General features: G+C 42.3%; 1 protein-coding gene across 2 annotated transcripts in view; it reads right to left on the bottom strand.

The window, feature by feature from the left end:
• Nucleotides 1–12,365, bottom strand: part of RTTN (rotatin) — a 978,768-nt gene that overhangs the window by 741,932 nt on the left and 224,471 nt on the right. For both annotated transcript variants that reach the window (XM_069219896.1, XM_069219897.1), the window contains exon 12: nt 4,939–5,151. In XM_069219896.1, the coding sequence (XP_069075997.1) occupies nt 4,939–5,151 (213 nt within the window). The remainder of the gene's footprint in view (nt 1–4,938; nt 5,152–12,365) is intronic.

Here is a 12,365-nt window from a genome sequence, read left to right as displayed (position 1 = left end):
ACTGATTCAGCTACACTACAATGTTGTCACTTTAAGTATTAACAAATGGCTGATAAGAGTCAGCACAAGAGGACTTCAGGCTTTTTATGTCTTGGGCTGCAAAAGAAGATCAAGGCCAAAAAACTAAAACTGGGCACCGGACAAAGACAGGCTTGTGGGACAATTTTTTCAACATATTCTAATACACCTTTTGCAGCACAACATTCATGCCAATGATTGCAAAATATCATATTTGCCTGAGCCGTCACGTTGCTTAAGGAGAGCTCCTTACTGCTCTTAAGGCAGAGTAATTCAATAATGCACTGCAATACCTGTTTTTCTTAATCAATTTTTCTGTGTGTTGTGCAGGTGTAATGAGGTCCTCTTTGGTACCAGAGTTGGGCACCCCTGTTTTAGCTTAGTTTTACGGTTAGTGCCTTATTCACATTTTACACACTTTTTTTATTCAGGATTAGCAAGACTGTTTTTTGCAATGGCTTTTACAAATGTTATCAGCTGTTTCATTCTAGGAAGGTAAGGACGACGCTGTTCATTTAATCAGCCTTTGCATTACACATAATCTGTTCTCTTTGCCCAAGGCTGTTACAGACAATACATGATATGCTAATTTGTGTGGCCAGCTTCTATCTCTGAGACACAAAACTACATCAGAACTGTGGTCCCAATGTAGACCCAATAAACTACACACTGCTCCAAGATGAGCAGAGGGCATTCCGGTCCAGATCATCCTGGGATGCGTACTGCACTACAGGCAGTTTTATCAGTGCTGAACTTTCAGTCTCCCAAGAGGATTGCCATCTACGTGACAGGCCAATTCCTGATATTCTGCCCAGGTATGGGGCTTTGGCTAATCCCTTAGACTGGGTCAGGCTGAGGGTTACAACCACTATGCTCTCAGACGTAGACATAGGGTTAGCTAGGAATCTCTACAACATCTAGAATCATACACAACATGATGGGGCCATTTATCTTCTGCAGCCCGATGATGATCACCTTGCTTTATTTCATCTGTCTAATTATTGCAGAAAATGCTTATTACACCAGACTGTGATTGATTCAATAAATGTATTGAAAACCTATTTTGCATCCTGTGACTTGCCTGGGCATGCATGAGTACCTGAGCGGTAGGTGTAAAATCTGTTTCTACGACTTCCCTGAGGGGTCGAAGCATCATGCTCAGGTTGCCATAATCACCTCTCATCCTAACAGGCTTGGGTGAGGGACTATGAGGTTGCCAGGAGTGAGGTTGCCAGGAGTTAGGCCGACAGCTACTAATGCTGTGGTTTGCACTCAGTCTCCCACACTCGACAGTGCTGCCATCCTAAACATGATGTCCTATTACCAAAGTAGGAACCACATAACAGACGGCTGTATGAACAAGGGCTCTTTTTTATGCTGTCAGGTCACACTTTCAACAGTTTTTTTAGTCTGGCTTAACAGCACAGCTGTCTACTGACCTTATGTGATCACCAGAAAAAGCTTTACAAAGCAGTGTGGAGAGAAAGGCTGAGGCTCTACCTACATACTGATAATGTTCATCACCACAAGCTTTGGACTGGGCAGAAGGTTTGTGCTTACACTGAGAAAGAGTGCTTGTTTTGCATTTCGGGAAAACTTATGTTCAATCCAGTAGGCCAGAGCTGACTATGGTAAAAAAGCCAACAATAAAGGCTATAAGCCTGTCTGGTAAATTGGGAAAAGTTATGATGGATGTCTTAGGTATGACTGGTTTATTATGAAAAGGCATGACAAAGGCAGTAGAACTCATTTATTGTGAAAACAATATCGTAAGTCAAAAGACCTTTAAGGGTGGATTATTATGTAAATCTTTAGACAGGTATTTGGTTAAACGGAATCTCACATATTACCATTGAGAGAAGGGGTTCTGGTGTTGGTTACCTGCCTGAAAAGGTCAGAGAGCAGAACAAGTTAAGTATAAGAAACCTTATTGGGCCCTTATTATTTTGCCATTTGTAAAAAAAAATAGGTATTTGTAGTTTTATGACTGTATGCCTTAAGTAGTGTGAGAAACCTTATGCTCAACACAAAATGGAGCGGCAAGCCACTGATCAACGCTAAAGGCTTCATTGGTTAACAGGGAATAATTATGTCAGATTCCATAGATCTGATCTGTTTATTTTGAAAAGATACAACAAAGACAGTAACAGTAACTTATGTGTAGTGAAAAGTGCATGTTTTCCAGTAGGCCTTTATGGCTTGATTATTAATTCCTTGTGTTAAAGACTGCCGAAAGGTATTGTGTTACACAGAATGTCCTAGAATACTACAGGAAAAAGTTTTGGTGTTGGCTATCCCCACTCACAAATCATGGGAGTAGAAGCCTGTACGTGGGGCAACAGGTGAGCATACTCCAGTCATTGGCTTTATTGCACATCCACATGAACAGGAGTGTGTCTTAAGTGCAAATTTTTGTTTCCATTTTCTCATTTTACAGGTCCCCCTTTCATTTCCTTCTCTTTTCCTATTTACTTTTCCTTTGAATAGCGCCGAGCACCTCTCAGACACTTCCTTCAGTCCACTCGGTTGCAGCTCATTTAATCTCTAATGCACCTCATCCTACTTCTAAACCAGGGACTTTTGTTTTTCAAGTTAGAAACCGGAACAATAGGAGTTGTGATGAAATGCTGGATATGTAGGAACCCCCGATACTTGTTTCTTTTGACTTCCAAGGGGCCAAGTCTCACAACTGAACTGTTCCTGTTAAACAAGTATATCCAACTATGAACAGTGGAGGGTATGCATACCTAGAAAGTTAATTGTGCCTTAAAATATACCCTTTAATATCAGTCAGTCATGAGATATACCAAGACCTGTATGTCTCATAACAAAGAAAAAAATAAAAACATTCAACAATTCCAGTCTTTCCTCATGCGTCAAGGTCACATGGTACATTTCAAACTCAATAGGAAGGGCACATATTGCCCTGCCTATGAAACATTTTGATGGAATAGGTCTACAGTCTTTGAGAGATTAAATACCTCCTTCATAGATCACAGAATATCTTCAGGTGACTGAGAAGTGCAAGTTTTGTTTTCCCAGGAATTGCCTTTTGTTTAGCTGGGGACCCTAGTGATACTTCTGCAAATCATTAGGCTACTAGATGCATTTTTATCTGCAATTCCTATGGTACTGTCTCAGCAGCTAGCCTGTTGGATTGGCATTTAGATATGGTTAAAATCTAGACTAGGAAGGGTTCAGTACACAGTCTTTTGGCCAGCAGTACAGCTTCAAAGGCCACAAAAATGCAGAATCACTGACGTGGGATGGCATTTTTGCTGGTAAGGTATCTGTCTTGAGATAGTAAAGGGATGATGTACCCTGGACAAGCTCTCTAGGTGATAAGCTTTTATGATTTTCAATGGCAAATGCCTCAGGCCTGTCACTGCAGCCTGCAGTGCACTTTTAAACTGCCATTTTGGCCAGGAAAAAATAAACCTTTTGCCAGGCTTAAACCTTCCTTTGTAATACATAAAGTCATTCCCCAAGTAGGGCGTAAAGGCCTATAGGGCAGGGTGCGTTGTATTTAAAAAGCAGGACATGGGGGTTTAAGTTTACATGTCCTGGTAGTGAAAAACTCCTAAAGTCCTTTTTCACTATTGCAAGGACTATCTCTCCCATAGGATAACATTGGGTTACCTTACTACATTTTTAAGTGGAAACTTTGATTGGGAGCAGATAGGAAAATGTTTGTCACACTCAAATGAATTGCAATTTAAAATCCTCTCTAATGGTAAAGGCCCATTTTAAGACACAGTTCTTAACATGCCACTTGGAGAAAGTTGTGATTTCCTTCTCCATTTGTGCATTCTGCCAATATCCTGGGTCACATGACTGGGATTAGCTTAGCGTTTGGCCTTTGTGTATTTCTCCCAGACAGTGATACAAAGGGAATCTTGGTGTGGCTGGATGGCCCATCCTGCAGGCACAGATAGAAAGGAGCTGTTCCCTGCCCTACTTACATTTCAAGGGCTTCTTCCAACACACACACAAAAACCATGACACCAGTCTGTTGTCACCATAAACTACATGGAGTCTTGTCAGGGCAAAGAAAGAACTTTCCAGAAACAGATGTGGGGGTAATATAGGGAGCCCCCCCCCCAATATCTGAGGCAGGCACCAGGCATAAATATTGGACCTTCTGAGCCACTCTTCGGATCACTTCTGGAAAGTGGAAGACTCAGAAGAAGGGGTGCTCTGCTGCTGGAAGGAAGCCTGGACCTGATGCTTGAACTCAGGACTACCAGAATGACACCAAGGGCTAGCTGGCTGGCCTTCTCTGTGAGCTACAGGGCCATAGGGAGCAGACCGAGAAGAATTTAGAACATGTGAATCTATGATTGGTCCAATTGTGGAACACAAGGTGTATGTCAAGAGGGTTGCAAGCACCAAAAGCAACCAGTGCTGGACCTTAGATGGCCAGATGAGGAGCTTCAACTTCTACACAGCCAACATTCCTTTAAAGACATGAAACTACTGCAAACATATTGCCCAGAGAGTACAGTATATTGTCAATGAGTTTCAATATTTATGAAAAGCATAGCCTATATTGTCCAGAAGAGGCAACCAAACCTAAATGTGAGTAAAGGAGCCAGGTTAAGGGTACTTCTTAGCTTAATCACGTGCCAAAGTTTGTGTAGTAAGGACCACAAGTTCTTAACTGTACAAACTCATTCATACTAATGTATGTACAGATGTAATGTGGCTAAAATGATCTTCTGTGTAATCTACAGGCAGGATTTGATTATTGAAACAATTCTACTCAATTACATTATCATTATTTTTTAAATGTAGTGATGAAGCCAAATATCAGCAAGTGTGGATAAATAATACAATGTTTCTCATGGGTACAATTCTAAACATGAAATGGTCAACTAAGGTCACACATGTAAATAATTAGTCAAAAATAGAGGCTCTTACCTGTTTCTTCACATTGGTCATAAAGGTGCAGGTACACTCAATGGAATGAACAGTGATAGCAGCTTGTTTATAAATGCTGTAATTTTCAGGATTTAGCTGCTCCAGGTAGGCTGTAGTAGATTCATGGACGTTGGGATAAGTCAAACAGAAGGGCATGTCCATGGAGAGAATAAACAAGGCGCTCTTTAAGCTGTCAGGAAGAATCTCACTAGCCTAAGAAAACAGTGATAATTGCAATAAGCAGTGAGGGTTTGGTTATAAAAACAAGATTTTGAAAAGTTTCAATCCACACTCTACCAGTTAAAAAAAAACGTAACTTGCCGATTTTGCTAAATGCTTTTGCTGCAACAACTAAAACAGGAAATGTTTCCATGGCTAAATCAACCACATAACAAAATTGAATTACTTCTTTGAAACGGCAAGCACAGAGATTGTACATTTGTATGGTGCGAGGCTGCTTCACAACAGTCCCAGGTAACTTCTGTGCCTAACAAGTGGCTTCCAAATGCCTGTCCACTAAGTGCCAAGTTCTCAGCGATCAAATGGATTTATCTCTTTTCTGAATCACTGTGGCAAAACATAACCATGGTGTCTGTGAGCAAATCGAAGAAGGGACGAAGAAGTGCTAATATCTTCACACCACAAAATGGCCAAAGGACAAAAGAGGACTCCTCTTAGAGAGTCTAATATTTGTTTTTGAACACCTGTCAAGCAAAGATGTGGGTTTCTTCCACAACACAGTACCCACTTACAATAGAATCTTAGAACTGATCACAACCTACTTTTCCTAAGAGGCAAAGCAGATTATAAAGTTTTCAGAAAATGACAGTATAAACATACTCACTCGCAAACAGACCCTATTCATCTGCAGTTGGGAGATTATACATTTATCTTGGAAAAATGTCTACACTTTTTAATCAAAGTGCAAAAGTTAATGGAACTAAATCATTCTAGGTGTAAGCAGGATTAGAGCGAGCCACTTGCGAAATCAAAGACTGAGGACCATGTGGCTTACGAACTGGATGTACGCTCTAGAACCTGTAGTGACAAAGGCAAATAATCATTACTGGAGACCACAAAAACAGCTTGCCATACTGGCTCAGGATGAACCATCAGAGGCTTTAGACAAGCAAGCTAGAAGATGAAGAACATACATTAACTAACATGCACAATGAGATACCCGGGTCCAGAAAAGGTTTTTTGGGAATTGTTAGAAATGGTGCCTCTAGCTGGCAGTAGTTTGCACTCTTTCCAAGTTGGGTCCCTCTTTCTAGTCAGGGTAAGGGAGTCACACAGCTAAAATAATCCCTGCGCACCTCCTTGGTGGCTTGGCTCAAGCAGTCAGCCAATCTCGGAGGCAATGTGCAAAGTATTTGTGTGTATGTATATATATATATATATATATATATATATATATATATATATATATATACACACACACACAGTCACAGTGAAAACAACACAAAAGTACTCCACACCAGTTTAGAAAAATAGCAAATATTTATCTGAGTAAAACAAGACTAAAAACAACAAAAATCCAACATACACACGTAAAGATATGAATTCTCAAAGATTAAATCTTAGTAAAGCGCTTCAAAACATAATAGTTCCAACTGGAGCTATCACGGCCTCTTGACTGAGTCGTTCCCAACAGTCCCACACCACTCGAGAGGGAGGGTGGGCCAGTCACGTAGTCGCACGGACCCCGGTACAGTACTTTGAATAACAATGATTAAACAAAGATTAAACAAAGATTTTGCATGGCATTGGTGAGGCATCGCTGGAGGTGGTGCAACATTGGTTCCTTACCACTACCCGGGAGGTGAGGCATCTTACTGCTAGGCTGGGAAGGTGAGGTGTTTTTTTTTTTTTATTTTTTTACAGTTGCAGGGGAGGTGATGCGGCATTGGTTCCTTATGACAAGGTGGGGTTGATGACTCCAGTAGGTCAAGATGTGAGGCGTCAGCTTTGTGTTGTTGCAATTACTCTATGGGGCCACAGGATGTCAAGGATGTCAGTGGTATGGTACTCGGGACTCACGCTGTGGTAGGAGTTCAGAGGTGCTGCGGCAGCGTCAGGCCTGTGTTGCAGGTCGTGGTCGTTGCACTCAGCAGGGCCCACAGCTCCAGTGCAGGCAGCGGGCGGAATCAGAGTGGTGCAGGTTCTGAAGTCACTCTGGAGTCAATGTTCTTAGCTTCTTCTTGCCTGCACCAGAGCTCACTTCCGAGGGCGCATGAACTGGGTTTGGCACCCCATGTAAAGTCAGGACTCTCAGCAAGAGAGCCAAGGCATTGGGAAGTGAAGTCTTTGATGTCCCTGAGACTTCTTAACAGGAGGCAAACTCAGTTCAAGCCCTTGAAGAACCTTGGAAAGCAGGATGTAGAAAATAAAGTCCAGTCCTTTCACTCCCAGGACAGAAGCAGCAGGCCAGCACAATAAAGCAACAGGGACATTGGCAGTCTCTCCTGCGGCATCCAGCTCTTCTTCCTAGCAGAATGTCCTCAGTCTAGAAGTGTTTTAACTAAGTGGTGTCAGAGGTCCAGTACATATTCCCATTTATATCTTTGAAGTAGACAGACTTCAAAGAGACGTCTTTGGAGTGCACAAGGCCTTGCCTTTTCCTGCCCTGGCCCCAGAGACACTCCAGGGAGTTGGAGACTGCTGTGTGTAAGGACAGGCACAGCCCCACTCCAGTGCAAGTGTCAGGTCCTCCCACCACTGTAACTCAGGAAGACCCATTAGGAAATGCCGGGCACACCTCAGCTCCCTTTGTGTGACTGTCTAGAGTGAATTCACAAACTGCCCAACTGTATCCTGACCCAGACGTGTATTCCACAGGCAGGCAGAGGCCCAGAATGGTTAAACAAGAAAATTCCCACTTTCTAAAAGTGGCATTTTCAAACCTACAATTCAAAAACCAACTTCACCATAAGTTGTATTTTTTTTTAATACGTGTTCAGAGACCCCAAACTCCATACCTCTACCTCTACCTCTACCTGCTCTCAATGGGAAATTACACTTAAAGGGTATTTCAAGGCAATACCCTATGTTACCCTATGGGAGCGATAGGTCTTGCAATAGTGAGAGCCAAATGTAGCAGTACTTCACACTATTAGGACATTTAAAACACATCAATACATGTCAAACCTTTTAAATACACTGCACCCTGCCCATGGGGCTAACCTTAGGGGTGACTTACATGTATTACGATGGAAGGTTTGGGCCTGGCTAGTGGGTACACTTGCAAGGTCAAAATGGCATTTTAAAACTGCCCACCAGACACTGCAGTGACAGGTCTGAAACATGTTTATAGGGCTACTCATGGGGTGACACAATCAGTGATGCAGGTCCACTAGTAGCATTTGATTTACAGGCACTGGACACACACAGTGCACTTTACTAGGGACTTACTAGTAGATCAAATATGCCATTCACAGATAAACTAATCACCAATACAATTAAGACAAAGAGCACTTGCACTTTAGCACTGGTCAGCAGTGGTAAAGTGCCCATAGTCCTAAAGCCAACATAAAACATGTCAGAAAATAAGAGGCAGAAGGAAAAAAGTTTGGTAATAACCCTGCAAAAAGGGCCAGCTCCAACAGCAATCAACAAAAATAAGTGGGGAAAAAATATTTTTTTAAGATGAAAATTCTCACCCACCAACCAGTGGAAGGCTACATCATAGGTTTCTTCCTCATACCGCAACATATGTGTGGGCTACAAACCCAAAAATTATTAGGAGCTCATTGGATGTTTTAAATTGTCTCTATGCGTGTAAGATGTATGGGTGTGTGGAGCAGAGTATAAGATGATGTACAACGCTTGGTTTCTGCAGAATGGGCATTGGATATGATGCACTGGCCTTAACACCCTTAGCACCATCTGAAAAATGTGCTTTGCCATAGGCTACTGTATACTAATCTGTGGGCCCAGATCCGCATTAATGAATCCCCCTCTCAGAAGTTCCAAATGAAAAGAGCAATAAGCAGCATTGCCCCCTTTCTTTACTGTTATTCGCCCTGGTAATGGTGATGGACCGTGGCTGGGTGGATCTTTGTTTTAGGTTGGCTAATGACAGTTTCTACTATTTAGGCATGATGGAGGCCTTTTCCAGACTGCAATACTGGTAACCTAATGTCACCTAACAGCTGGCCATGGAACGGAGGGGCACGGAGGAATGGTCTAAGCTGCTGCTCTCATTAGCAGGCCATGGGGTGCTTTTTAAAATGGTGTCCCTCCCTTGTTTTTTTATATGTTTTACATCATTCCCTCCACCGACTACCACCTACTTTCTTTACTTATCTTCAAGCACATATCGCCAGCTTCCTGTGGGTGTGGAAAAAGCCCAGTGTCTTTTGAGAAGGGCTGGTTCTCTTCGTTTGAGGTGGGGTTAGGGTGGATGGATATCTGATTATAATATTAGGCATTAGGCCTCTTAGTTAATCAATATCATATGTCAATACGGTTCCGAACACATCGAGGGGAGCCCACTCACAGGCTGGAGCTGGAACCACTGCACCTGTATGGTTTACTTCTTTTGCTGAGTAGCAGGACTTCACCTCAATCATTGTCGCCTGTTACTCAGGTCTGTATTTGCTGCTGTTACGCTGCTCCTCGCCACATGAAATGGCATGGTACCCTTACGGGGCAACTCCCTTTTGGCATGGGATGCGGTAGGTGGAGACAGCAGCCTTTTAGGGGGGGTTCGTTCTTGGGACCTTACTGATGTATCCATGTTGGGAGAGGTTTGGAGGGAGGGGTGCATGCGGTCATTCCATGAGCTGGCAGCTGAGTTCCAGTTGCACCCCTCTCATGTTGATGGGTATCTTCAGCTGTGCCATGCTCTGGAGGGTACAAAGGAAGCGTGGATACCCTCCCGTCCTTCTGGAATTTAACCCGCTGGAATGTAAGTTAGTAACTGATGAGATGGGGGCATTTTGTGTTTATATAAATGGCTGGTTGCTAACACACCAGACCCCCTGGGAACCCCCAGGACAAGGTAGGAGGGGGATATGGGGGCCCTTGATGAGGAGTGGGTTGAGGCAAAAATGTCCTCAAAGATGCTGCCTACCTCTATGTGCTTCCGTCTAATTCAGTTTAAGTACTATCATTGGATTTACTACTCCCCGGTATGTCTATCACACATAGGCGTGCCCAGGGCCCTGAATGCCTGCAGTGTTGTCATTCTCTGGGCTCCCTTTATCATATACTGTGAGACTGCCAAGGGGCACAAGAGTATTGGAACAAGGTCAACAGCTAGATCAGGCAAGTGGCCGGTATGGTGGGTTTATCCAGTACAGTCCAAAAAAGTTTGTCTACTGTGTGCCCAGTCTCTATATAATGTCTTGTCAACTTAGCAGAATTCCGTTTATACCTGATGGTACTCAGATGTTCAGTGATGCATACATACCCTGATCTTCCTGGTCATCATCCCTACATACCAAAGGCCACAGGGGCATTCAATCATATAGATGTGTTTGTCTATTTTACAGTTGATTTGCTGTTTTAAGTCTCATGGAGCACTGAGCCCTAGTTCAAGATGTGTGAATGCTTTGTATATGTGCAAACACCACAAGATCCACATGGAAAGTAGCCCCTGACAAGTGGTAGAGTCCATAGTGTCTCTTGATCAGATCTCAAATGAGAAATAAGTCTTGTGTGCACTAAATGATCTTTAAGGTTCTGGCAACATCTGAAGGCAAACAGTCATTATCCTTGTGCTGCATGTTGCACTGCATCCTGGAGGCTATTTAGGTAGTGTGCTTGACTAGTATTCCCAAAGCACAACCTCAAGAGAATCAAGCCCTGTACCACAGCATTTAAGTCCTACAAAGGAATACTTTTTTAAAACCCTTAACAGGATATGTAGTTGGTGCTGTACTCCTTTGACAATGATTTAATATGTAGACCCAAATGGGATACAGAAACTTAATAAACACCAACCAGTGTGCAGGGTGAGTGATGCCTAGCTAGTTAGCTATTTAGTGATACAGAGGGGTCTCTTTTACATACTGTTGCTTGGCCATGCTCATGAAGGTATATGAATACTGAAAGTGGGGTCTGAGGGGGGGGTAGATCTGAGCTTTGAGGGACTCTGAAGTATTATGGAACTAGCTGTCAAGCGGAACTCTCAATATTTATATCTGCGATTGTTCCTGTAGAAGAGAGGTAAAGCTTTGAGGATTTGACCTTAGATGCCCTTATGTAATTTAGGGGCGTTGATAAATCTCACATCCCACAGTACTGAAAGCTGCTTAGTGAATATATAGGACTACAATGCAGGATTCAGTTGCACAAAGTAGGCATAGTATGGCATCAGTAGCTATTAGTACAGCAGTTTTGGTGCTAGAGCCTAACAGAGTCCAGTTTAAGCCTGTTTGCTAAGTTGAGTGGCAATATACTTTGAATGGCTCTGCCCAGAAAAAGAGAGTCTAAGACTGGAAACATAATTTAGGTTTGATTGTCTATTTAGCAGGGGGATTTACCTGATCATTCTTGTGCTTTTTGAAAATCACTCTTGCTTCAACTAAGTGTTAATGATCACCAGCCAGCAAACGTCCAGGTTCTGGTAGGCAACAATTGATGAGGTTGCAGCACTGGGTCATCAGCAAATAAGTTGACAACATCACCTAATATCATAACGGACACTGCCTCCAGTCCTCAACTTTTCACCTAAAAATGACTGCTTCCAGGTGCACGAGTCTATTTAGTCCAGTAGAAGCAAAGCAAGATTACAACACATTCAGTCCCAATACTGGGAAGCAGACAAGGTCTGAGGTGCTATGGCTGGGCAGCTCTTAAAGTGACTGAGAAATGTGGACAGTAATCAGCAGCCTCCACTAGCTGACTCAGGAAACCTGCACCCAAAAGGCAAAACATAAAATTAGCCACTGTGCTCGAGTGGTTTCCCCTGCACATCAGAGTGGTGTAGTTTGAGTAATTTATGTTTTACTAATAATGTACTTTTGCCAAGAGTAATAAAGGGAGTCATTACATCATAGAATGTACATTGGAAGTACCTTCACTTTACAGGTAAGGTGGTATCACTTCTAAACGATACACACACACACATATACATATATAAAATATAAATATAAATTTTTGTTCTTTAATGAGATCATCTGTTTGAGTCACTTCTTTGTTGGATATAAAATATAAATATATATATATATATATATATACATATATATATACACACCCATACATACACACACACACACACACACAGGCACACGTGTATTTTAATTCTAAAAAATTCAATTTTTGTAACTATTGCTTTTAGTTTAACTAAGTTATGTCAATGTAATTTTAAACAACCCATCCTTGAATCCTAAAATTCCCTGAACTCTAAACCCTCATTACTACCACTAAACACTACCCCCATCCCTCAACTCCTAAAAAAGACTTATAGCCCCTAAACAATT

The sequence above is a fragment of the Pleurodeles waltl genome, chromosome 2_2 (assembly GCF_031143425.1).
Source record: "Pleurodeles waltl isolate 20211129_DDA chromosome 2_2, aPleWal1.hap1.20221129, whole genome shotgun sequence".
Taxonomy (NCBI): Eukaryota; Metazoa; Chordata; class Amphibia; order Caudata; family Salamandridae; genus Pleurodeles; species Pleurodeles waltl.
This window is presented reverse-complemented; position numbering and strand designations above follow the sequence as displayed.